This window comes from Platichthys flesus, chromosome 14, assembly GCF_949316205.1.
Source record: "Platichthys flesus chromosome 14, fPlaFle2.1, whole genome shotgun sequence".
NCBI classification, from domain to species: Eukaryota; Metazoa; Chordata; class Actinopteri; order Pleuronectiformes; family Pleuronectidae; genus Platichthys; species Platichthys flesus.
This window is the reverse complement of record NC_084958.1, coordinates 24,588,239-24,613,286: the sequence shown is the minus strand read 5'-3', so window position 1 is coordinate 24,613,286 and position 25,048 is coordinate 24,588,239. Positions and strand designations below refer to the sequence as shown.

The window sequence follows — 25,048 nt, the reverse complement described above, 5'->3', positions numbered from 1 at the left end:
AGTATTAACTGATTTAATAAATATTCAAGATTCAAGAAGACGTATTGTCATTTCAAACCATGAGGTACTTAGAGAATGAAACTAAGTACTGAGCTCCTGGTACGCAGCAATAAAATACAACACTACAATCTAAACACTAAGCAGAAGCAGCAAATAAAGGTAATGAAATAAACAAATAAAGCAAAATCAAAGTAATTCAAAGGGTATTGTCACATGCACCAATGACAGCGTCGTCGGAGCAGTTGAATTCTTGTGACATGGCAGGCAACCTCTACGCAGTAGATGACTAGATGGCTTCTCCTCCATGATGCCACTGATGACCCTGCAGTAGACCGCTGTCTCGCCATGGCGGCTGCTCCCCCTGCTGGGTGGGGTAAGTCGTTGGCAGATGTTGGCAGTGCTGGCGGGGGTGTGGTTGTACTCTCTAGCCTTGAGTTCGCCGATATTCTTTGGCCGGAGCACCGAAGGCCTGCGGACATCCTGCAGCTCGGACTACATGAGCTTCACGACTTCACCGCTGCTTGTAGTTTGAATCCCGCTCGCCCTCATCGCTGGCTGCTGCTTTGCAGTCGAACTGTTTCGAGACGAAGAGGGAGAACGAGCGTCTGCTCAGCGAGTGGCGAGTGGTTAAAGTGGCTTTGGGAGTGATCCTGCTCTTCATCATCTTCTGGTCGCCATACTCTGTGGTGGATTTGACAGCCACCTCAGAGTGACACCTGCTGACTCCATACATGAACTCCATCCCTGCTGTCATCGCCCTCCGCCCTCCACGACCCCATCCTCCTCACCCAGGGTACCGGGCTGCCATTGGCCTCTACGTCCCGCTGCTCGTCTTTCAGCTCCAGCTGCATTCTGCTCGCCGAGTCAAAGTCAGCGGGGGGGCTGATGGAGGGGAAGCCTCTGCTGCTAGCCCTAACCCTAGAGGCCTGCAGGAAGTGGTTGTGATGGGAGGAATTGATAAGACAGAAAGAAAACGTCATGTCATGTTTTGCTTATTGACGTTAAAGTGTATTTTATATTGTTGAGCGTCTCTGTGGACTCTATTGTTGTGAATGCACAGCTGCTGACAATAAAGCCTGAGAGGCCTGAAGCTGTTAATCCATCAGATTAGCAGCGTCCTCCGTCTGTCAGCAGCTAGCAGATAAACTCTGTGCCGCTAATCTCCGCTAATCAGTCGACATGTTGGACACAAGGAGCTCGGTCCTGCTCTCAGGTACGTTCTCTACTCAATCTGAACCACTGACACTGAATCACTGACACCGAGTCTCTACTCAATCTGAACCACTGACACCGAGTCTCTACTCAATCTGAACCACTGACACTGAACCACTGACACCGAGTCTCTACTCAATCTGAACCACTGACACTGAATCACTGACACCGAGTCTCTACTCAATCTGAACCACTGACACCGAGTCTCTACTCAATCTGAACCACTGACACTGAATCACTGACACCGAGTCTCTACTCAATCTGAACCACTGACACCGAGTCCCTCTCACACTGTGCTTTGAGTCACATGACCCACTGGTCACGTTTCTAGTTGGTTTGATGAAACTCAAGATGGACTTCCTCACTTGCTTCAACGTCTTATATGCTCCTCAACAGCTTCAGTTTCAGTTTGAACAGTTAAGAGCGCCACCTGCTGGTGAAGACTTTGTAATATGAATAAAAGCGCGTATTTAAAAGTGAGTCAGTGTGAGTTAGAGCTGGAAGTTTGTGTTGCTTATTTGTGTTTGTTGTCGTCAGTGCTGCTGTGTGCGTCAGTGGTGTCGTCCTTCGTGGAGGAGCTGGACGATTCGTAAGTACAAATCTTTACTTTACCTTTTATAAATATTGTCTGGATCCATTTACAAGCTGATCTGGAGCTTTTGATGTGTCACATGATCCTCAGCTGGTTCAGTCCGTCCAGTTATGAATCATAAATGTTTTCTATTTGATTTTGTCGCAGTGAAAATTCTGTTGATGAAGTTCATGTAATCAAAAGCTACTGAATGGATCTTTGTTTTCACTGTGAACTGTTTAGTTTCTCATGAGCTTCCTACAGCTGCTGATCATCTTTGATCTGCTGCTTGTGAATAATCAGATCAATAAATAATCTGATTGTGTTTGACAGCTTCATGAAGACCAGAGGAGACGACGACATCTGGCTGATCAAAGTACGAATGCATTTATTGTTTTAGATTCAGCAAAGAAAAAGCTCTATGTTGATTTGTAAAATCATTTGATCTGAGGAGAGAGAGTCAGAGACTGGACATGTGAGCTGGAGGTTATCTGAGTAACCACATGGTCACATGATCTTGATCTCCTCTTCAGTGAAATCAGAAGCAAAAAGGTTTAAAACATGTTTCATTCTTATTTACCAGACAGAACCTTAAGCGTAGCCACTGTAGCATCCCGGTGTTCCTCAGGGTTCCAACACCTCTTATTCCCAGGAGACACATCCTCCACACACACACACACGCACACAACTGTCATATGCAGGTGACACACAACTGCACCCCAACCCCCGATATTCAATAATCAATAACCTTTTGTCAGATCAATATTTTTAACGATGATTTATACCGTATATTGTTAAGATGAGGTCATCTCTGTTGACCCCGACACTGTCTGTGCAAAGCGATTGTGATAACGTTGTGTTGTTCTCTGTGCAGTTCTACGCCCCCTGGTGTTCCTTCTGTAAACAGCTGGATCCTGTTTGGCATCAGATCGGATCAGAACTGAAGAGTCTGGGTTCTCCGGTCAATGTCGGCAAATCAGACGCCACCGCCAACACCGGTCAGTTCTAGCATCAAAAACTGTCACCTGACTCACACAGTGAAACAATAACTCAAATATACTGAAATGATCTCCGCTCATTAGAGCCCAAGGTAAATTAAATGGACAGGAAGTGCGTCACCATGTGACTCGTCTCACATGACTTAACTTGTGACCTCATTTGACTCCGTCTTATTCTGAAAGGTCTTTCCTGTTGTCGTGGCGACTGTCTGGAGGTTCACTCTGATAATAAATAAAACTGAAAAAATATGTTCATGAACTTTCTGCTCTGACCTGTTTCCTTCTATCCATGGAAACATCAGTATTAATTTGTGTTTATTTCATGATGTTTAATCAGCTGTTACATTAAAGGTGGGCGGGGTCAGAGGTCACAGCTGAGCTTGTGTTTTCTTCCAGGTTTGGCAAAAGAGTTCAGGGTCAGAGGTTATCCAGCCATCATCATGTGAGTCCTCGCTGTGACATCACTGCACACCAGCCAATCAGAAGAGGCTGAACGATTATTTATACAGATCAATAATCAATAATCCAGATGAGGTCATGTGTGAATTGATGTTTTTTTTTTAGGTGGAAGAAAAACGTGAAATATGTTTATAATGGAAAAAGAACAAAAGATGGAATAATGGAGTTTACACATCGAGTCTCAGGGTGAGTGGGTGTGTGCGTGTGTGTGAGTGAGTGTATTTATGTTTATCAGTGTGTGTGTGTACTTATGTTTATCAGTGTGTGCGTGTGCGTGTGCGTGTGGGTGTGTGTGAGTGAGTGTATTTATGTTTATCAGTGTGTGTGTGTGTCTTGTTCAGGCCCTTTGTTCGATCCCTGAACAGTCTGCAGCTTTTCCAACACGCAATGAGCCGCCATGATGTCATGTTTGTGTATGTAGGAGCCACATCACAACTGAAGGTAGACACACTATCACACACTATCAAACACATACACACACAAACTCACTCTCACACACACCCTGACCTCTGTCGTTTTTCAGGGGAACTTCTCGGCTGCTGCAGAACAACTGATCGTTCACACCAACTTCTTCTCCGCTGCCAGAGACGTTCTACCAAAGGTCTCATGACTGAAGGAACCGGAGAACACAGTAGAACAGACAGAGATCTGGGGTCTCATTTGTAAAACAGGCCGTGGGATTCAAACTAAACTTACTAAGAGCCGGAAATGGCGTACGCACAAATCCTGATAGATAAATGAGAGCTTCACTTAATAAATCAAAGTCCACCTGGGAACACTCCCTCGTGGATCTGCCTCTAACTCCGCCCTCCACACGCCCACTTTACACCATAATTGGTCAATGCAAAGCACGGCACGAGTATTAAATGATGCTGCTGACCAATGGGATTCCACCGTGAGTCCTGACGGAGTCACAGTGTCAAGCGATGAGAAGAGGAAGTGAAACCTTCTGACTCTGACATGACGGGTTTGTTAGTGAGGTGGAGCTGAAGAGCCACTTCATGGGACAGCAGTGATGTCACTAATAAAGAAACACACTGATCCTCTGCTGCTGTGACACAGTGAGTGAGAGTGAAGACGAGGGAAAGAACCGGAAATAAAAAATATTTAAATCAAGATGGAGGCAAGTTCACATGCTCCCCCGTCCAGTTTGTTTTCACAGATCTCAAAGTTTGTGAGAAGTGGCGTTCGCAGGTTTCAGGCTCCGTTTTGTGCGTCCAGTTATAAATGAGGCCCTAGGAGAACATCGTAGAATAGAGCTAAAAAACCGAAGATCAAAGACTGTAGGGTTCTATCGAATCCATCGATACCTGATGATGTTTGATACTTTTACAAATGGTTGAACATCTTCAGCTGTACAGGAGGAAAGTGCAGAACATCTGTCTTCACATCTGGACTTATGAGTTATTAAAGTCAATCTGTATCATAGGTCATCGCTCTGACGTCTCTGCCGGCCGTGGTTCTATTTAAAGATGGAACCTACTTCACCTACAGCGGTAAGTCTGAAAACACTCCGGTTCTCTACCTGCTGACATGACAACAGACTCCATCTAGAAAAGATCCAAATATAAAGAACCCATCATCTGACGTGTCGCTCAGTGAGGAGTCATGTGACCTGAGTGGTGAGATGTGATTTCAGAAGAACGTGACGGAGAACTGAGGCTGTGGATCAACAGAGAGCGTTTCCCAAACTTCTCCAAGATCGACAGCTACACTCTGTACGCCATGGGAGAGACAGGTAACCACTGCTGTGTGATGTCAGCACAGACCGGCAGACCTCCAGTCAGCTCAATGTCAGCATTAGTATCAGAAGAAGTTATTACAAACTCACACGTGCTGTTAATCTTCCTCCACAGCCGACATGTTTCCATTTGGTAAATGAAAAGTCAGATCTAGAGTCAGACTGTGGCTGTGAAGCTGTTTAATAACTTTACTATGGTGACTGCACAGGAAGGAACGTAAGCCGTTGAAATTAGCTCGACTCATCCAAGTCAGCTAGGATTAGCATTTAGCCCCTTTGATGGAATACCCCACTGGAGATAGTCAACAGCAACGTAATTTATGAAAACCTCAGTATAGTAGAAGTTGGATCACAGCAGCACCTGGTGGACGTTAGAGGAACTGCTATTTGAGGCTGTTATTCTGACCAGGTGAAGTGACCTCCCCTGACCCCTGCAGGTAAACTGGTGTCGCTGGTGCTGCTGGAGGAGAAGAACATGTGTGAAAGGAGTGTGAGGTAAACCTCCAACGATTGTCCATCAGGTAAACCGCTGTGAACTTCCTGTGACGCCTCTGATTCCCCCGTTCAGGTACAAAGTTCTCATGGAGAAAGTGGCTGCAGATTACAGAGACGCCTACAGCAGGTCAGTCTTTCATTTAGAGAAATCACTGAGCAGAGAATACACAATGAAAGCTGATAGTGTGTCTGTGTTTTAGAAACTTCTCCTTTGGTTTCATGGAGGAAAACGAGTACATCAACGGCCTGATGATGAAGTGAGTCGGTGACGGGGTTAACGTCCAAACCGGACTCCACGCTACTTAATGAGGAAGATCGTTAGAGGAAGGGGGGTGCACCCCGTTTCAGTATCACGGTTTGATTCTGTCTTTGTCCTCAGGGACGTGGTCATGCCGTCGTTTGTCGTGGTTAATTTGTCCAACGATGGTTACTTCCTGCCACAAGGCCCCGTGGACACGGAGCGCCAACTCCTGGACTTCCTGAACGGGGTTCTGGACGGCAGCATCCAGGTCAGTCTGGAGCAGCTCCCACATGGAGAAGACTCCACGAGACATTGTGTTCTGAAACATCTGTTTGTCCTGTGTCTCCAGTGTCAGGGAGGAAACGGGGTCGTCCAACGTGTCACACGCTCCGTCTATGACTCAAAACTCCTGCTACAGGTAACTGGGGACATCATCAGTCCTGTCTACCTGTCTTCTGACCTCTGACCTTTGTGTCCTCTGTCTGTCCAGTCGCTGTATGGCAAGTCTCCTCTGCTTTGCTTCTTCGTACTCGCCTTCCCGTTCGCCATCGCCACCTTCTTCTGCTACCTGTGCTGTAAAGCCCGAGCCAACACCGATGAAGACGAAGACGAAGACGCATCACAACGAAGCAAAACAGTGACCAGCAAGAAGTCTGACTGACGAGGGGGAGGAGCTGAAACGTCTCTGTCCAATAAAATCAAACCTGTTTCTTATCAATTTGTCCAAGTCTGAGAAACGTTTTGAAAAGTGATTTGTCTTTTTACCTTTAATGAATTACAAAAGAAGGAGAAGAAATTAGATTTTTAAACATTCTCTCTTACTTTGAAATGTAATAATGTAAAATCAGGTAAACAATTAAACACCTGGATGTACCTGAAGTCATGACATCACTAATGGAACGGTCCACTCAGAGTCCAGCCAACCTGAAAGACCTTTAACATGTTTAGAGAATAATATCTTGAACCACGCTGAACTTTTTAAACATGTTTAATTCAAGTGTAAAATGTATTAAGATGTTGAATAACTTTTTCTGAATTTTCTTCTGAATTGATCAATTCAAGTGTGTGTCAGATTGTAATGATTCAATTATTTAACGGTTTCAACAACTTAAAAGAAGAAAACCTGGAATCTTTAGAAATGAATAAACATTCCATTGATTACAGTGAAAATAATCTCATTCAGTTTAAACATTACCGAGCAGCGGTCTGGGTCTTTTAATTTGTAGATGAGAGTCAGACCGGATGTGTCGTGGAGCTGCTGGTTAGCTAACAGCTAACAGCTAAACTTGGACCCGGAGGACGCGCACACACGGAGCTCGACGCGCATCTCTGTCTCGTGCTCGTGCGCACCTGAGTTCGCTTCTGGAAGCTGCTCGTGCATGCGCACAGTCTCCATGGCTACGGAGGAGTTCTACGAGGTGACGCGAGCTAATACTTTAATGCTAATCTTAGCTAGCGGTAGCTTTCAGAGTTAATGTTAAAGTGGGGAACTCAAAGGAAGTAACTCACTGGTTAGTTAAATTAACAGGGCAGTTAGCAGCTGGTTAACGTGTTCATTGACTAGCTAGAGATAAACATAACTGATCGAGTTAGCTCATCGCCACAGTTAGCTTCTGGAAGTAGCTGGTTTTAGCTGTTGTTAGCCGAGTGTTAGCTGTTATTAGCTGGGTGAATGTTGAGTCTTAGTTGGGTGTTAGCTGGGTGTTAGCTGTTGTTAGCTGGGTGACAGTTGGGTGTTAGCTGAGGGTTAGCTGTTATTAGCTGGGTGAATGTTGAGTCTTAGCTGGGTGTTAGCTGTTGTTAGCTGTTGTTAGCTGTTGTTAGCTAGGTGTTAGCTGTTGTTAGCTGGGTGACAGTTGGGTGTTAGCTGAGGGTTAGCTGTTATTAGCTGGGTGAATGTTGAGTCTTAGCTGGGTGTTAGCTGTTGTTAGCTGTTGTTAGCTGTTGTTAGCTAGGTGTTAGCTGTTGTTAGCTGGGTGACAGTTGGGTGTTAGCTGGGTGTTAGCTGGGGGACAGCTGGGTGTTTGCTGTTGTTAGCTCGGTGGTAGCTGGTGTTAGCTGGGGGTTGGTAGGGGTTTAGTTGCTGTTAGCTTGGTGGTAGCTGGGTGTTAGCTGGTGTTAGCTAGGTGTTAGCTGCTGTTAGCTGTTATTAGCTGGGTGTTAGCTGGGTGACAGTTGGGTGTTAGCTGGTGTTAGCTGGGTGAGTCAGGTTGAGTTACTAAATCAAACACAGAGACACAGCAGACACATGTTCGGGTTAGGGGTCACAGCTTCGAAGCCCCGTTGTAGTGTCACAATGATAATATTGTACATTTCTCTCAAATCCCACGGCACACCAGGACCATTTGAAGATTATTGATGATAATTGATTTTAATGATCTTTTTTCTTCTGTTGTTTTGGTTGATTTGAATGAACTGTGCTGCGGCGCCTCCTGCAGGTGGAGAGGATCATCGATAAGAGGAAGAACAAGAAGATGAAGTTGGAGTACCTGGTTAGGTGGAGAGGTTACGGTTCAGAGGAGGACACCTGGGAGCCCGAGAGTCACCTGTCCGCCTGTATGATCCACGTCCATGAGTTCAACCGTCAAAATGCAGTGCGGGAAAAAGACAGTATGTTGATGCGCTCCACCCGAAGCTCGAGCCTCCACTACATCTCTGCCCACAGACCAGTCTTCAGGCCGCCAGTCACCGCCACAGGTCGCAGTGACATCAGTGTAGTTTTAACTGCCGACTGTAACCAGGTGAGTCCAGCTCACCTGCCTCCCGCTGGACTGACCAGTCCGGCCTCTGGTGGCTCTCGCCAGCCCCTGCTGGCTGACCGGTTCAGCAGTGGCCTGATGTCGGTGGCTCCGGTCTGCTCGGCTCGCCGCAGCGTGGATCTCTCCAAGACTGGCATCAAGATCTTGGTTCCTAAGAGTCCGATGAACAGCCGCCTGGACTCGGAGGAGTCTCCTAGTGAGGCGGCTCACAGTCTGGAGGCCGGACCTCAAGAAGCTCACCAGGTCCCACCTGAGGTCGCTCTTCTGGAGAAACCGTCCGGAGTCCAGCTTGGGCCTGGAGAAGAGAGGGCCCGCATGGGGACCAGACCCCGCTGCCAAAACCCTCTGCCCCCCCCCCGGGTCCCCGTCACACCTGCTGCCATGCGGTCCCTCAGTGGCACAGGTGAGGTCCAAGGTCACATAGTGTGCATGATTCTGATTGGCTATCAAATTAGCTTGTTTGGCCATCTCAGAAATCTAAATCTTAATCTTAGTCACAGAAATATGTTCAAAACGACTTTAATGAACTTATATGAAGAACCTGTTGTTTATAAATGAACCATGGTCTGACGTGTGAATGAAGACCACTGACCACCTGTCGGTTCTTCCAGGTGACATCATCGAGGCTGCCGCTGCCAGTGGGATGTCCGCTGGGCAGAGTGGTGCTGCCGGGGCAACCAGTGTGTCGGGGAAGCGTCGTCTGGAGCAACGCTCGGCGTTCGACAAACGCCTGCGGTTCAGTGTGCGGCAGACAGAGAGTGCTTACCGGTACCGGGACATCGTGGTGAAGAAACAGGACGGCTTCACCCACATCCTGCTTTCCACCAAGAGCTCTGAGAACAACACGCTCAACCCTGAGGTGGGATCATGCCCCCATCCTAATAACAGATATCCTCTTCTAACCTATGAGTGTGTGATGTGACCATGCCATCCTCAATTCTAAAATCACAAGTCCAAACTTCCAGTTTAAACTCCACGTGTCATGGTGGTCGTGTTGTCTCTCCTTGTCTTCATCAGGTGATGAAGGAGATCCAGAGCGCCATGGCCACTGCAGCGTCAGATGACAGTAAGCTGGTGCTGGTCAGCGCTGTCGGCGCCGTCTTCTGCTGCGGCCTGGACTTCCTGTATTTCATCAGACGGCTGACGGACGACCGGAAGAAGGAGAGCATCAAAATGGCTGAAACTATCAGGTGAGGCTCACTGAGGTCACAATGTGACCCTGTCATCCGGTAGAGGTGTCGATCTCTGACGTCCGCTCCCTCCACTCCAGGACCTTTGTCAACACCTTCATCCAGTTCAGGAAGCCGATCGTAGCGGCAGTGAACGGGCCAGCGCTCGGCCTCGGTGCTGCCATCTTGCCACTCTGTGATGTGGTGTGGGCCAATGAGAAAGCCTGGTTCCAGACGCCCTACACATCCTACGGCCAGACGCCCGACGCCTGCTCATCCTTCACCTTCCCCCGCATCATGGGCCTGGCCTCGGTCAGTCTCCCTCTGCAGTGACCCTCACTCCCCTCATGACTGAAGCTACCTTCATTCACTTCACCACTTCATTTGATTTGACTATCACTCACCCTCTCACCGCCTCTCTCACCCCATCACTTCACTCACCCTCTCACTCCCTCTCTCACCCCATCGCTTCACTCACCCTCTCTCTCCCTCTCTCACCCCATCGCTTCACTCACCCTCTCACTCCCTCTCTCACCCCATCGCTTCACTCACCCTCTCTCTCCCTCTCTCACCCCATCGCTCCACTCACTCTATCTCACTCCATCGCTCCCCTCACCCTCTCTCACCCCATCGCTTCACTCACCCTCTCTCTCCCTCTCTCACCCCATCGCTCCACTCACTCTATCTCACTCCATCGCTCCCCTCACCCTCTCTCACCCCATCGCTTCACTAACCCTCACTCACCCCATCGCTTCACTCACCCTCTCTCTCCCTCTCTCACCCCATCGCTCCACTCACTCTATCTCACTCCATCACTCCCCTCACCCTCTCTCACCCCATCGCTTCACTAACCCTCACTCACCCCATCGCTTCACTCACCCTCTCTCTCCCTCTCTCACTCCATCGCTCCCCTCACCCCCTCTCTCACCCCATCGCTTCACTCACCCTCTCACTCCCTCTCTCACCCCATCGCTTCACTCACCCTCTCTCTCCCTCTCTCACCCCATCGCTCCACTCACCCTCTCTCACTCCATCGCTCCCCTCACCCTCTCTCACCCCATCGCTTCACTAACCCTCACTCACCCCATCGCTTCACTCACCCTCTCTCTCCCTCTCTCACTCCATCGCTCCCCTCACCCTCTCTCACCCCATCGCTTCACTAACCCTCACTCACCCCATCGCTTCACTCACCCTCTCTCTCCCTCTCTCACTCCATCGCTCCCCTCACCCTCTCTCACCCCATCGCTTCACTAACCCTCACTCACCCCATCGCTTCACTCACCCTCTCACTCCCTCTCTCAACCCATCGCTTCACTAACCCTCTCTCACCCCATCGCTTCACTAACCCTCACTCACCCTCTCACTCCCTCTCTCACCCCATCGCTTCACTAACCCTCACTCACCCCATCGCTTCACTCACCCTCTCACTCCCTCTCTCAACCCATCGCTCCACTCACTCTCTCTCACCCCATTGCTTCACTCACTCTCTCTCACCCCATCGCTTCACTCACCCTCTCTCCCCCCATCTCTCCACTCACTTTCTCTCACTCCATCGCTCCCCTCACCCTCTCTCACCCCTCCGCTCCTCTCACCCTCTCTCACCCCATCACTCCACTCACACTCTCTCACTCCATCGCTCCACTCACCCTCTCACTCCATCGCTCCACTCACCCTCTCTCACCCCATCGCTTCACTCACTCTCTCTCACCCCATCGCTCCACTCACCCCATCTCTCCACTCACTCTCTCTCACCCCATCACTCCACTCACACTCTCTCACTCCATCGCTCCACTCACCCTCTCACTCCATCGCTCCACTCACCCTCTCTCACCCCATCGCTTCACTCACTCTCTCTCACCCCATCGCTCCACTCACCCCATCTCTCCACTCACTCTCTCTCACCCCATCGCTCCTCTCACCCTCTCTCACCCCATCACTCCACTCACTCTCTCTCACCCCATCGCTCCACTCACCCCATCTCTCCACTCACTCTCTCTCACCCCATCGCTTCACTCACCCTCTCTCACCCCATTGCTCCACTCACTCTATCTCACTCCATCGCTCCCCTCACCCTCTCTCACCCCATCTCTCCACTCACTTTCTCTCACCCCATCACTCCACTCACTCTCTCTCACCCCATCGCTCCACTCACCCTCACTCACCCCATCGCTTCACTCACCCTCTCACTCCCTCTCTCAACCCATCGCTCCACTCACTCTCTCTCACCCCATTGCTTCACTCACTCTCTCTCACCCCATCGCTTCACTCACCCTCTCTCCCCCCATCTCTCCACTCACTTTCTCTCACTCCATCGCTCCCCTCACCCTCTCTCACCCCTCCGCTCCTCTCACCCTCTCTCACCCCATCACTCCACTCACACTCTCTCACTCCATCGCTCCACTCACCCTCTCACTCCATCGCTCCACTCACACTCTCTCACCCCTCCGCTCCTCTCACCCTCTCTCACCCCATCACTCCACTCACTCTCTCTCACCCCATCGCTCCACTCACCCCATCTCTCCACTCCCTCTCTCTCACCCCATCGCTTCACTCACCCTCTCTCACCCCATTGCTCCACTCACTCTCTCTCACCCCATCGCTCCACTCACCCTCTCTCACTCCATCGCTCCACTCACCCTCTCTCACCCCATCACTCCACTCACTCTCTCTCACCCCATCGCTCCACTCACCCTCTCTCACTCCATCGCTCCACTCACCCTCTCTCACCCCATCTCTCCACTCACTTTCTCTCACCCCATCACTCCACTCACTCTCTCTCACCCCTCCGCTCCTCTCACCCTCACACGTTAATGGTCGGCTGTGTTCCAGGCTAACGAGCTGTTGCTGAGTGGCAGGAAGTTGACGGCTCAGGAGGCGTGTTGTAAAGGTTTGGTGTCTCAGGTTCTGTGGCCGGGAACCTTCACACAGGAAGTGATGCTGAGGATCAAAGAACTGGTGTCAGTCGACTCGCTGGTCAGTCAATAAACACAAATACAAACTAATACACACAAATACACATCCACTCCTCTCCTTCACGCTGTGGCTCTGCTGGTTCCTGGTCTGCAGGTTCTGAAGGAGTCCAAAGCCCTGATGAGGAACACCAGCCGCAGTGCTCTGGAGCAAGCTAACGAGCGTGAGTGTGAAGCCCTGAAGAGAGTGTGGGGATCATCACAGGGAACAGACTCCATCCTGCAGTTCCTGCAGCGGAGAACCGAGCTCTGCTAGAACCTCCCCCACCACCTGGACCTGTGACTCAGCACTTCTGAGTTGGATGCAGTGACTCGGCGGGAAAGGCTGAATGTTTGTTTAATGTTCAACTCTAAGTTATGGTTTCAGCCGAATGTTTTTAGCCTAGCTTAGCACAAAGCCTGGAAGCAGGGGGACACTGTTAGCATGGCTCTTCATTTTAAACCCAGGATAGAAGAATGACGTGTTTCAGTCCTCTGGGTCTAACACATTGAATCAGTGTGAACTGGACAGAAGTCATCTGGTGAAACACAAACCTGTGTTTCTATGACTTTCTGACTAAACAGCTGATTTTTTGCATTCGATTATTTAGGGCTAAGGAAATAACACACACTACTTTCTGCTTCCAGTGTTAATGCTAAGCTAGGCTAACGCTGTTCATTCCGATATGAAACTGAACTACAACAGACAACAGGACCGTCTCCGTGCAGGAGCAAGACATTAACACTGACCTTTGACCTCAGTGTCCTGCAGCTCTCCCATCAGGACATGACAGGTTTAACTCCTGCTCACTGTCACACAGTAAAAGTGCTGAATCATGGGTAAAGAAACCTGTGTTGATGCAATGTGGGCGTGGCCTGTCGGCCTTGTGATCCATTCTGTCACACGTCAAAGATTATGACTTAGTTTAAACGAATAACTTTAAAGGAGCAGTTCAACCTTCAAATTGGAAACTGCTGTAGATTCATAACAGGTAATCTACACACAGAAAACAGTCATAACAACAAGTTAAGCTGAAATACACTCACTGGCTCATCCATCTGGAAACAGCTCAGCAGAGGATTTACTTAAATGTTGAACTGCTCCTTTAAACTCTTTGTGAACCAGGTTTGATTTGTGCTGACATTACAAATACCAGCCGCACAAACAATAACAAGGAATTTTTATAAGTCATTGGACAAGCTTTTATACAAACACAACTGAAGCAGTGAAATAAAAAACTGTTCAGTCTGAAGTGATGAATGTTATTTTATTTTGAAAGGATCAAATGATAAAACTCAAGTAAATAACGATCAGCTGATTCTTATCACTGCAGAAAAACACAAAACTGAAAATACTGGAAATAGATTTACTGACAAATAACTAAGTGTCTAGATAATTTATCAGCTGATGAGTCATGAAGAATAAAAACGTCATTGTACTAATTGATCTTTAGCTCACAGATGAACTCATTCTGTGAGCGAGTTATTAACGCGAATAATAAATATCAGAAAACGTCTCAAATCAATCAGTAAAAAAATGTCTCGGACTCAGACAGATACCTTCATAAACAAACATAGATATCAAAGCAGAGCTGCTATTTATAATTGTTATATTTAAACCAAAGTTCAGTTTCAAAAATCTAAAAAAAAAAATATTTCAATTTAACTTGTTTTAACCTCCGATTGTTTTATATTGTTTCTAAACAATTTTATCTTAAATAAGTTGTTAAGTTGAAGAGAAACAAGTTTATACAACGAAACCTGATTAAAGCTAAAGGATCGAGGCAGATGACGTCATCACTGAGGACAGGGGTCATGTGACCCTGTAGCCAGGTGGAGGTGGTAAGTGTGGTCGTGGAACATCAGCAGGTTGTAGAAGTTCTCTCCTCCTATCAGGACTCCGTGCTCGCCGTCCCCCCAAGATACAGGACTGTCCACGAAACCGTGAACCGCCAGAGACGCCCAGGGCGCCGGGCCCGGCTGCTCCAGGTGACGCCTGCAGGACCGGGGGGGAAAAGAACTGCAGTTAAAGAAACAGTACGTCCTCATGTCAGACGCCCGTCTTCACAGATCCATGATTCACGACAACCAGGAAAAAAGTGTCACCTGAGCTCCTGGACGAGCCGGTGGACGTCCTGAGGACGCAGCAGTCCACAGACAGAGACGCTCAGAGCTTCATCCAGCATTGTCTTCGGCTCCGGACACACCAACGAGGACATGAAGCTGCTGGACGAGTTCTCGCTGAAACACAGAAGACAAGTTCACGTCTTCCTGCGGAAGTTCACAGAGCAGCTTTCAAAGAGACGGGGCGTCACCAGCTGATGTCGGCGTCCACGGCTCCAAGCCACTCCAGGAAACTGTGAGCGTCCCCTGGCTGCGGGTCAGAGGACAGCAGGGCGGGACAGGACAGGTGTGTCAGGACCCGACTGCTGATCTCAGGTCTGTGCTCCGACCAATCGTAACGAGACAGGAGGTGCTGCAGAGAGGCTCCACCCCCTGCAGGACCGACAGCTGTGGGTTATGGGTGAAATACAGTGTTGCCTACAGGGCAGCAGCTAATGATGTCACTGACCTGGATGAAGTGACAGCAGGAAGTCGGTCCTCAGGTGAAGTCGTGACCTCAGACCTGTGAGGAGTCTGACGTAGCCCCGCCCACCAGGAGCCATGCTGCTGTCTGTCAGATCCACGGATACGACTATAACACACAAACAAATATTATACATATATTATTATTATTCCATTGTATCTATTTGATGAGGACAGAGCATGTTAGTAAACATGAGTCTAAGAACATCACATGTAAACATGCCAGATTCTAGCATGACTGCTAATTTACAGCTGTAGTCCCGAGACAGGTAGCGAATATAAATATGAGTTAAAGATCGGCCTTCGATTACAGTCCTGCTTTGAGATGTGTAGGTCACCTCACAGCCCCCTCTAGTGGTGCCCTGGTGCCAATACCACTCAGCCTTTTGTCAATCATTTCATTTTACACTTTGGGATTTAATGTGAGGTGTTGGTCCCTGAGATTATGAATCAGTGTCTAAAGGCGACAAACTGCTGCAGTGTGTCCATGTCCTCTGTCCGTCCTCTCTGGAGCTGCAGACCTGCTTCTTGATCCACTCCTCTGATTGGCTGACTGCACTTTGAGTGACATGCCACCAGGCCTATCACCATGCTTTTATTTATATATATATATAAATATAAAAGCATATTTTTAAACAAATTATGACTCATAACTGTATAGATTATCCTTTGAAACAATTGGTACAATGAACATAAAGATGGATTTTTGATGTCTTTCTTGTAAAGTGTTTTGGTTTGAATGTTGATACACCAGAGAGCGACCAGTTAGTAAAACAATACTCAATATGTGAGAATATCATGAATGTAAAAACATCCAGGCAGCATTACTGTTCAAGATGGTTTGAGAGTTACATTGTTCAATGTCCAGACGAGATACTTGAACAATGTCTTCACCTGGTTTCAGGTGTTCAGTCCTGAACATGCTGCACATGAAAGTAGTGAGGAGGCTGCTTGGGTTAACCCTAACCCTTTTCATTTGTAAATAATATACAATCATTAATAAATTATTATTATGAATATTTTTGTGACCTGAACAGACCGAATCTGTTCTTTGTTTTGTGGTTGAACTTCGATGGTTTCCCCTCGACTCCCAAGACCTGGAAGGAATGTTTGTCCAGTGAGAGACACAGACGACCTGCACACACACATGCACACAAACAAACAGACGCACACAAACACAACACAATCAATCAATCAATCAATCTAAAACTCCTACAGATCAAATGTACGATATGTTGTGGGAATGATTTCATCAGTTTTTACCATTCGGCATCAGAGCAACACAGTTATCTTCATCAATCCTGGTTCTGTGCGAGAGACCGGACACACTTCCTGAAACACAAATACAGAAACATGTCAGCCACGTGTAAAAATATGAGAACCACCAACTGCAAAGATGGACGACATCTAACCCTAACCCTAACCCGTCAATAACAATCAGAGTTATTACTGTCTGAGCAGTATTATTCAACAGAAGAGACCAGTCAGTGTCAGCTGTCAATCATTATGTCTCAGCCTGTTTTCATATCAAATAACAAATTCAAACCAAACTGGTCAGAAACATTTGAACAAACCTCCGTGAGATAAGAACGTCCTGAGGTGACATTTTTCGACAAACATTTATTTAGCGACTATTTTTGTAGATTGGTCCGTGTCCCATCTGCTAACAAGGAGGAGCAGGTTCATGACCAATACAGCATCGAGACACCAGGGGGCGGTCAAAATGATTATCACTTTTTGGAGGTGCCATATCGTCCATGTTGTTTTACACTAGTGTTCAGGGGTCGCCTCCTTCACAGAATGAGACAGGTCCTAATGCCCCCTGGTGTTCAGGTGTGTGAGGTGTTACCCTGGTACACGGCCGTCTCCAGGAAGTGTTTGTCCAGCAGTTCATATATGGGCATGTTCCTGATGAGGTAGAAACTGTTGAAGCTTTTTAACACAGAGTCCAGGTGAGAGGGGGCGGAGCTACACTCAGGCAGCAGCAGGGACACCTGCAGGTCAAACAAGTCACAACTTTTAATTCTTATGTTTATTTAACACGATTACTCATTGACCACATTGAAATCACCTACTTATTGAACTTTATCAGATTAGAGACACAGACAGAGACACAGACACAGAGAGACAGACACAGACAGAAAGAGAGAGAGAGACAGACACAGACAGAGAGAGACAGACACAGACAGAGGTTCTATGGATCATCTGCGGCTGTTGAATTATGTTTATTCGTCTCAGGTTCTTTCTTCTTTCCTTTTCTCTGATATTTAATTATAGAGTTCTTAAGGCTGCTGGTTTTTGGGGGGGGAGTACCAGTATAAATACTGTGGCTCTAATGGTTCAAGGTTTAAAAGAACTTTGAAAGAAATTACTTTCCTCTCAGATGTTCATGAATACCAATGTGACTAACCAGACTTTTATTTTGAAATTCGTAGCACCACGTGTTTACGCTAACTCACCACACTGACATGTGAGTTAATGCTAGTTAGCACAAGTTAACGAACGAAGCTCAATGCTAGCATGCTAACCTTGTAGTTGAAGTGCAGCTGCTGCAGCTGAGAACTGATCCGGTTCTTCTCATCCAGGAAAGAGGATCGATCACAGACCAGCACAGACCGCGGAGCATGAGACACATCCACAGACATCTTTCCCCGTGCAACCGACTCAAGAGCTAACGGCTAGTTAGCTTCCACTAAACAACAACAAGGGCTAACGGATACCATGCGACACGACCAGAGGACTTTTCAAGTTAAAAGCTGCTTGCTGATTTTAAGGCTAAAATAAACGAACGGTCAGTTAAACATGTCCGTTAACCGAAGCATGTTTTAAATAAGATTAAACCAACAGCAAAGGAAACCACTGAACTTTGTGTCATTTCTTAGTTTCGTGTATTTCAACTGTGAGATTCTGCACAGTTACCGGAAGTTCCACCCACTTTACTCGGCGTAGTCAGTTGTTCAAACCCGGAAGTGAAGAGGCGAACACGCTGCTCTGGTTTTCGGATCAACTCGGATCCGAATCAGTTCGTGCTTGTGGTCTTACCTGTGCAGTGTGACGTCATGTCGGCGGTCGGGTGTGTACCTGGACAGTTTGATGACGTAGAGGAGAACAGGTGAGATCACGTGTTACGGAATGAAAGTGTTTACATGTTCGATCGTTTCTTTGATTAATCGATCGGTTTATTAATTGACTCTGAACTGACAGAGTTACTGTTGTTCACGTTAGTCTAACGTAGACCAGGGCTCCACGTGACCACTAAGCCTGATGAATATTGTTAATTCAGCTGCATAACTGAAAGATATCCTGGATGTGTTGACCGGGTCTAAGGTCAGAGGTCAAGATTGTTCCTCACCTGGCAGCCATATTGTTTTTTGTTCCCTCTGGTTTGTAGCGACCAATCCGGGGTGCCCGCTGTACGGACTGAGGTCAGTGATGTCACTCTGCAGCCGCCACATCCACAGGACGAGGAGGAGGAGGAGGAGGAGGAGGCCTATGATGAAGATGAAGATGAAGATTGGGCATGGCATTCAGCAGGAGGAAATCTGACCAAGAGATACAACAGGATGTCTCTGAACTGTCAGGTCTGATCACCTGATCACTGAGATCAGTGAAGTGCTTGATGACCTGCTGGTCAGAACCAGCAGCTGCTGGTCAGCTGCTGGTTCTGACTCTTTTGTTGTGTGTTTCCAGTCCAACAGACAGAATCCGTCCAATAAGATGCTGCCGTCGTCGACGCCCTCAGACAAAGCTCTAAGGAAGTACGAGCACAAGATCAACCTGGGTGATTTGATTGGTTTTCCTGGTCAGACCTGAATTAATCAGTTTGTTGCTGAAGATCAATAAATATGGATCAGGAGTTTGTTCTGATCTCTTTGTGACTGTTTCAGATAAACTGAACTACGCAGACTCGGTGATCAACAAAGTGACGATGATGCAGAAACAGAAAGACGCTAACACGTACGTACGATTTTATCTGAACGTAGATTTCATCACGTCATGTGACTTTGACTCACCATCTGATTGGCTGCTCTCTACAGGTACAGAGTGAAGGACAAATCAGATCGAGCCACAGTCGAACAGGTGAGCTGCAGACGCTTTTATTTTGAAAAGGCCTTCGGGAATGTAAATATAGTGTCATTTGTTTTAAATTGAAATCCACTTAAAACCATGATCACGTCAGGATGAATGAAGGAAACATTCTGACCTGAAGGATCAGTAACCAGCCGATAATCAATACTGATGGCCTCTTCTTCTCCTGCAGGTTCTAGATCCGCGGACTCGGATGATTCTGTTCAAGATGCTGAGTCGTGGAGCGATCTGTGAGATCAGCGGCTGCATCAGCACCGGGAAGGAGGTCAGAGGTCACTCATCAAGAAAAATCATACTTCCACATTTCAAATATCCCGTTTCTGAATACTTTTAATGTGTCATTGCTATTATTGATTATTTATTGATCAGATTTCAGCTTCAACACATGATCTGAATGTTTCCTAATCAGGTGGACCACAGCTGCAATGTGATTGGACGATGGATTATTCTCACCTGTAAACCTGTCATGTGACATAGCTTCAGTCCTTCACATTCGTTCTCAGTTCATTGAATTTCATTAGGGTTGAGTTAATGTTCACCCAGGTTAGGGTCTGCCACAGACAGTTAACCTGTTAGCTTAGCTTCCTAATGTTAGCTCTCATCATGGTGGTCTTTCAACTAGTCGCTCGTGAGGTCATCAGTTGAATGTCAGGAACAGGAAGTCACAAACAGGTGTTGTGTTTCCAGGCGAACGTTTATCACGCCAGCACGTCGGCCGGAGAACGCCGCGCCATCAAGATCTACAAGACGTCCATCCTGCTGTTCAAAGACCGAGACAAATACGTCAGTGGAGAGTTCAGGTGAGTCCACCACAGAAGAAGAAGCACTTTGAAATCTGTGCGACTGTTTGTGTGAATGTTAACACAAGCATCACAACACAAACTGAGACAAGTTTATTTCTACATTTCAAGAGTAAGATAAACTTTTAAAATGGACTATGGGAAACTGTTGAAGTTTACTTTGTGTTTTTTTGATTCGCTCGGTTCGGGGTTGGAGATATATCAAACATATTTGTTTTAGGCCATATCACCGCGCCCTCTGTTCAGTAACAGGGTTCTAAATTCTTCTGTTGCTTCCAGGTTCCGTCACGGTTACTGCAAAGGGAACCCCAGGAAGATGGTGAGGACCTGGGCAGAGAAGGAGATGAGGAACCTCATCAGGTCAGAACCTGTAGAACACAGTAGAATCCACATTAACACACGGGTATAGTTTCATTTAGAACCCAGCCGAACCAAATGTCAGCGTTAAGAGGCCAGCAGAACCTGGTGTTATAGAACCCAGTAGAACCTGGTGTAATAGAACCCAGGAGAACCTGGTGTTATATAACCCAGTAGAACCTGGTGTAATAGAACCCAGGAGAACCTGGTGTAATAGAACCCAGGAGAACCTGATGTAATATAAGCCAGTAGAACCTGATGTAAAATAACCCAGCAGAACCTGATGTAATATAACCCAGGAGAACCTGATGTAAAAGAACCCAGAAGAACCTGATGTAAAATAACCCAGCAGAACCTGATGTAATAGAACCCAGGAGAACCTGATGTAATATAACCACGCAGAACCTGGTGTAATAAAACCCAGTAGAACCTGGTGTAATAGAACCCAGCAGAACCTGGTGTAATAGAACCCAGTAGAACCTGTGCAATAGAACCCAGCAGAACCTGATGTAATAGAACCCAGAAGGACCTGGTGTAATAGAACCCAGCAGAACCTGGTGTAACAGAACCCAGTAGAACCTGTGCAATAGAACCCAGCAGAACCTGGTGTAATAGAACCCAGCAGAACCTGATGTAATAGAACCCAGCAGAACCTGGTGTAATAGAACCCAGTAGAACCTGTGCAATAGAACCCAGCAGAACCTGATGTAATAGAACCCAGAAGGACCTGGTGTAATAGAACCCAGGAGAACCTGATGTAATATAACCACGCAGAACCTGGTGTAATAAAACCCAGTAGAACCTGGTGTAATAGAACCCAGCAGAACCTGGTGTAATAGAACCCAGTAGAACCTGTGCAATAGAACCCAGCAGAACCTGATGTAATAGAACCCAGAAGGACCTGGTGTAATAGAACCCAGCAGAACCTGGTGTAACAGAACCCAGTAGAACCTGTGCAATAGAACCCAGCAGAACCTGATGTAATAGAACCCAGAAGGACCTGGTGTCATAGAACCCAGCAGAACCTGGTGTAACAGAACCCAGCAGAACCTGGTGTAATAGAACCCAGTAGAACCGAACAGTGTGTGTGTTCCAGGCTGCAGACGGCAGGAATCCCGAGTCCAGAACCTCTGCTGCTCAGAAGTCACGTGCTGCTGATGAGCTTCATTGGAAAAGACGACATGTGAGAACCCGTCAGTTGTTGGTCAGTTGTTGGTCAGTGGTGCAAACAGACTCATGTGACAGTTATGTTCTGATCCTGTGACCATCAGGCCGGCTCCTCTGCTGAAGAACGCTTCGTTTTCGGAGTCGAAGGCTCGTGAGCTCTACCTGCAGGTTCTACAGAACATGAGGAAGATGTTTCAAGAAGCTCGACTCGTCCACGCCGACCTCAGCGAGTTCAACATGCTGTAAGAGACCACGCCTCCTGAGGACACACACAGCTCTTCAAAATAAAACTTCCTGTGAAATGTCTCTAGAATTAGGACTCTCACAGTCTTATCATGAAAATAAAAAAGATTCCACACGTCTTTGATCTTTTTATTGATCAGATGTAGAGACAAACGTGTGGATGAGATTTACTGATTACCAGGCAGTTGGACTGAATGTGGTCCAGCTCCTTTAGGACAACATGTCCCACTAAGATGGTTTGTGTCTTGTCTCCAGTTATCACGACGGAGACGCTTACATCATCGACGTGTCTCAGTCGGTGGAACACGATCATCCTCACGCTCTGGAGTTCCTCAGGAAGGACTGCAGCAACGTGAACGGTGACCTTCACTGTTTTCGCTCCTCGTTCAGAAGATGATGTCTCGCTGAAGGAAACTGACGGTTCTGCTTCTGTTTCCCAGAGTTCTTTGTGAAGCGCGGTGTGGCGGTGATGACGGTCAGAGAGCTGTTTGACTTCATCACCGACCTGTCCATCACCTGCCACAACATCGACCAGTACCTGGAGAAGGTCTGAGATCCTCCTGCACAAAAACCGCTTCATCCACGTAACATTGTGAAGAAGGAATGTGTGTGTCGGTCTCTTGACGTGTGTGTGTGTGTGTGTGTGTGTGTGTGTGTGTGTGTGTGTGTGTGTGTGTGTGTGTGTGTGTGTGTGTGTGTGTGTGTGTGTGTGTGTGTGTGTGTGTGTGTGTGTGTGTGTGTGTGTGTGTGTGTGTGTGTGTGTGTGTGTGTGTGTGTGTGTGTGTGTGTGTGTGTGTGTCCTCCAGGCGATGGAGATTGCAGCTGACCGGACGTCTGACCAGAGATCAGATCAGGACCGAGTGAACGAGGAGGTCACGTGATGTTTTATAACGATTTTCATTCATCAGCTCAACCGCTAAGATCTCGTGTCAAACTCAGTTTCATAATAAGCTCCTCCCACATGTACATCGTTAATGTGGCGGTGATCTTATTCGCCCTCCCACCACAGGTGGTTACAGTAATGACCACCTGTCTGTGACCTTTGACCTCTCCCCTCTCAGGTGTTTAAGAACACCTACATCCCCCGCACGCTGACGGACGTGAGTCACTACGAGCGCGACGTGGAGCTGATGAAGGAGGAGGAGTCTGTTTCCAGCCATCACGACAACGTGAGTCAGGTTCTGTCACTTCATGATGATGCTCATGAGGATGATGATGGTGATGGTGATGAAGATCTTTTCTTCTTCAGATCTTGTATCAGACTCTCACTGGACTGAAGAAAGATCTGTCAGGAGTTCAGACGGTACGTCCCCTCACACTAGTGTCAGCTTAGCTTAGTTTAGTTTACATTAGCTTAGTTTAGCCTGACTGTTTTACGTCTGCTCAGGTTCCTGCTCTCCTGGAGGACAAGCATTCATCATCCTCCTCCTCCTCTTCAGAAGAGGAGGAGGATGAGGAGGATGAGGAGGATGAGGAGGAGGAGGAGGAGGAGGAGGAGGAGGGGGAGACAGCAGGCCAGGAGCAGAAGGAGGAAACTCCGATGGACAAAAAGGTGTTTGACTCTTGTATCTCTGAGTCTTTGAGTCTTTGAAATGAAACTAACGGGGAGTTTGTTTCAGGAGAAGAAGAAGACGGTGAAAGAAGCTCAGAGAGAAAAAAGAAAAAACAAGGTCCCAAAACACGTGAAGAAGAGGAAGGAGAAGGTCACCAAGATGAAGAAGAGCAGATGAATGATGCGATCCCAGTGAACATGAACACGACTGAACACAAAGCAGCCAATCACAGCTCAGCTCTGTCTCAGCTCAACGCCCACTGACTCACCCAGATGTGGCCGAAAGCTCTGATTGGTTGAACCACGACCTGATGACATCACCATCTGCAGCAGGTGTGAACCTGCTCCTCAGTCAGTCGACATCGGACCCTGATTCACGATCGATAACTTTTAATCAGATGTTTCTTTTGCTGCTGAAATCATCTGATGGGTTCACGAATCTGAATGACTCGAGGTCAAAGGTCATAGAAAGAATCTGCAACGTAAACATGAAATAAAACTTTTTGTTCTCGTGATTCTGACTTTTTATCAGAAACTCTTTTATGTCACATGACGTCGTTTCTCTTTTATCAGTGTCGAGTCGACCCAGTGACCATGGAGACGACACCATATCCCACAATCTTAACTGTTCAGTGGTGCGTGTGTGTGTGTTTGTGTGTCAGTGTCAGAAGTGTGTGTGTTTGTGTGTCAGTGTCAGAAGTGTGTGTGTTTGTGTTTCAGTATCAGAAGTTTGTGTGTGTTTTTGTTTCAGTATCAGAAGTGTGTGTTTGTGTTTCAGTATCAGAAGTGTGTGTGTGCCTGTTTGTGTTTCAGTGTCAGAAGTGTGTGTGTCGTCAGAGGGATTTTCTCTGTCAGCCAATCAGAGCTTTGACCTGAACTTTAGTTTGACTAGAAGTTATTTTTGTCATTTCCAAACCCAACATTAAAACAATCGAAAAATTAACATTTAATCAATAAATGAAACACAGAGACCTAAGTTGTGTCCGGTGGGGACATGAGACGTTCAGCAGTCTGATTGCCTGTTGGTGGGGGGGGGGAACTGAGGCGTTTGCCCGTTCTAAGCAGGTTGTTGGTTGGACTCTTGTTTTGAAAGGGGTTCTAAAGGAAGGGGTTCTGTGAAGAGAGAAGTTCTGAAGTGTGACGGGGGTGATGTCCCGAGTCAACGACCATCTCTCGTGTCCTCTGCCAGCGGAGGCCCGACAGAGTAAGAGAACCAAACGCTCGGCTACATCATGAATTACAATAATCACGTCTGGATGGAACAGAGACCTGGACTCGTTCCTCTGAGTCTTCCTCAGACAAGAAGTTTGAGATGTTACGTAAGTGGAAGAAGGTGGTCCTAGGGCAGGGGTAGGCAACCTTTACTTTGAAAGAGCCATTTCGCCCCCTCTTCCCCCAAATTAAATCTGTCTGGAGCCGCACAACATATTTGATAACACAGGTTATAAAGTTATATATATATACATAGTTATACAATATATATAAAAACTACAGTTTGTTGCATTTATTAAATTATAGAACGACAATAAAAAAAACTGTTGACATTTAACTGATGTTTTTACCTGTTACAAAATAGAAAAACACCAAACTCTTATGAATTGGAGAACAAAATACATGTGTAGGCCTACTTTGGATAAATCAAACACAGAACTCAGCTTTTT

At 47.2% G+C, this 25,048-nt stretch overlaps 4 protein-coding genes across 7 annotated transcripts; 3 read left to right on the top strand and 1 right to left on the bottom strand.

The window, feature by feature from the left end:
• Window positions 1–1,133: 1,133 nt before the first annotated feature.
• LOC133968122 (protein disulfide-isomerase TMX3-like) lies at window positions 1,134–6,833 on the top strand. Of its 2 annotated transcripts, none has more exons than XM_062403965.1 (16): window positions 1,134–1,213; window positions 1,750–1,801; window positions 2,117–2,159; window positions 2,658–2,781; window positions 3,178–3,223; window positions 3,346–3,426; window positions 3,582–3,681; window positions 3,764–3,841; window positions 4,670–4,736; window positions 4,883–4,978; window positions 5,419–5,476; window positions 5,550–5,603; window positions 5,677–5,733; window positions 5,856–5,985; window positions 6,067–6,135; window positions 6,208–6,833. In XM_062403965.1, the coding sequence occupies exons 1-16, from the start codon at window positions 1,180–1,182 to the stop codon at window positions 6,376–6,378; spliced, it is 1,260 nt and encodes a 419-aa protein (XP_062259949.1). In that variant the 5' UTR covers window positions 1,134–1,179; the 3' UTR covers window positions 6,379–6,833. The 2 variants fall into 2 exon arrangements, with proteins under 2 accessions (XP_062259949.1, XP_062259948.1); XM_062403964.1 differs by having other exon boundaries at window positions 1,136–1,213; window positions 4,880–4,978; window positions 6,208–6,831.
• A 138-nt stretch (window positions 6,834–6,971) lies between these two features.
• Window positions 6,972–13,846, top strand: cdyl (chromodomain protein, Y-like). 2 transcript variants are annotated; one of them, XM_062403960.1, is made up of 7 exons: window positions 6,972–7,135; window positions 8,156–8,879; window positions 9,088–9,335; window positions 9,494–9,666; window positions 9,747–9,957; window positions 12,475–12,618; window positions 12,712–13,846. In XM_062403960.1, exons 1-7 carry the CDS (start codon window positions 7,097–7,099, stop codon window positions 12,868–12,870), a joined length of 1,698 nt encoding a protein of 565 aa, XP_062259944.1. In that variant the 5' UTR covers window positions 6,972–7,096; the 3' UTR covers window positions 12,871–13,846. The 2 variants fall into 2 exon arrangements, with proteins under 2 accessions (XP_062259944.1, XP_062259945.1); XM_062403961.1 differs by lacking the exon at window positions 6,972–7,135 and adding an exon at window positions 7,177–7,504 and having other exon boundaries at window positions 7,546–8,879.
• rpp40 (ribonuclease P/MRP 40 subunit) lies at window positions 13,843–17,837 on the bottom strand. Its single transcript, XM_062403967.1, has 8 exons — window positions 17,708–17,837; window positions 17,029–17,173; window positions 16,443–16,511; window positions 16,219–16,314; window positions 15,166–15,288; window positions 14,909–15,089; window positions 14,700–14,834; window positions 13,843–14,589 (listed from the first exon to the last, which is right to left on the bottom strand). The coding sequence occupies exons 1-8, from the start codon at window positions 17,822–17,824 to the stop codon at window positions 14,391–14,393; spliced, it is 1,065 nt and encodes a 354-aa protein (XP_062259951.1). The 5' UTR covers window positions 17,825–17,837; the 3' UTR covers window positions 13,843–14,390.
• riok1 (RIO kinase 1 (yeast)) lies at window positions 17,838–23,902 on the top strand. 2 transcript variants are annotated; one of them, XM_062403962.1, is made up of 18 exons: window positions 17,838–17,970; window positions 18,062–18,291; window positions 18,571–18,760; window positions 18,870–18,960; window positions 19,067–19,136; window positions 19,217–19,259; window positions 19,441–19,533; window positions 19,956–20,068; window positions 20,348–20,428; window positions 21,522–21,608; window positions 21,697–21,834; window positions 22,091–22,194; window positions 22,276–22,382; window positions 22,642–22,707; window positions 22,897–23,004; window positions 23,085–23,138; window positions 23,223–23,387; window positions 23,455–23,902. In XM_062403962.1, the coding sequence occupies exons 2-18, from the start codon at window positions 18,239–18,241 to the stop codon at window positions 23,563–23,565; spliced, it is 1,674 nt and encodes a 557-aa protein (XP_062259946.1). In that variant the 5' UTR covers window positions 17,838–17,970; window positions 18,062–18,238; the 3' UTR covers window positions 23,566–23,902. The 2 variants fall into 2 exon arrangements, with proteins under 2 accessions (XP_062259946.1, XP_062259947.1); XM_062403963.1 differs by lacking the exon at window positions 17,838–17,970 and having other exon boundaries at window positions 18,076–18,252.
• Window positions 23,903–25,048: the final 1,146 nt, after the last annotated feature.

Excerpts from the sequence above, each read along its gene's own strand:
- LOC133968122 (XM_062403964.1), top strand. The coding sequence starts at position 1,180 with ATGTTGGACACAAGGAGCTCGGTCCTGCTCTCAG. Across the intron at positions 1,802-2,116 it reads GTGGAGGAGCTGGACGATTC|CTTCATGAAGACCAGAGGAG; the intron begins GTAAGTACAAAT and ends TGTGTTTGACAG. Across the intron at positions 4,737-4,879 it reads AACCTACTTCACCTACAGCG|AAGAACGTGACGGAGAACTG; the intron begins GTAAGTCTGAAA and ends ATGTGATTTCAG.
- cdyl (XM_062403960.1), top strand. The coding sequence starts at position 7,097 with ATGCGCACAGTCTCCATGGCTACGGAGGAGTTCTACGAG. Across the intron at positions 7,136-8,155 it reads CTACGGAGGAGTTCTACGAG|GTGGAGAGGATCATCGATAA; the intron begins GTGACGCGAGCT and ends CGCCTCCTGCAG. Across the intron at positions 9,958-12,474 it reads GCATCATGGGCCTGGCCTCG|GCTAACGAGCTGTTGCTGAG; the intron begins GTCAGTCTCCCT and ends GCTGTGTTCCAG.
- rpp40 (XM_062403967.1), bottom strand. The coding sequence starts at position 17,824 with ATGTCTGTGGATGTGTCTCATGCTCCGCGGTCTGTGCTGGTCTGTGAT. Across the intron at positions 14,835-14,908 it reads GTGGACGCCGACATCAGCTG|CGAGAACTCGTCCAGCAGCT; the intron begins GTGACGCCCCGT and ends TCTGTGTTTCAG. Across the intron at positions 14,590-14,699 it reads CGGCTCGTCCAGGAGCTCAG|GCGTCACCTGGAGCAGCCGG; the intron begins GTGACACTTTTT and ends CCGGTCCTGCAG.
- riok1 (XM_062403962.1), top strand. The coding sequence starts at position 18,239 with ATGTCGGCGGTCGGGTGTGTACCTGGACAGTTTGATGACGTAGAGGAG. Across the intron at positions 19,260-19,440 it reads ATCGAGCCACAGTCGAACAG|GTTCTAGATCCGCGGACTCG; the intron begins GTGAGCTGCAGA and ends CTTCTCCTGCAG. Across the intron at positions 21,609-21,696 it reads TTCATTGGAAAAGACGACAT|GCCGGCTCCTCTGCTGAAGA; the intron begins GTGAGAACCCGT and ends TGTGACCATCAG.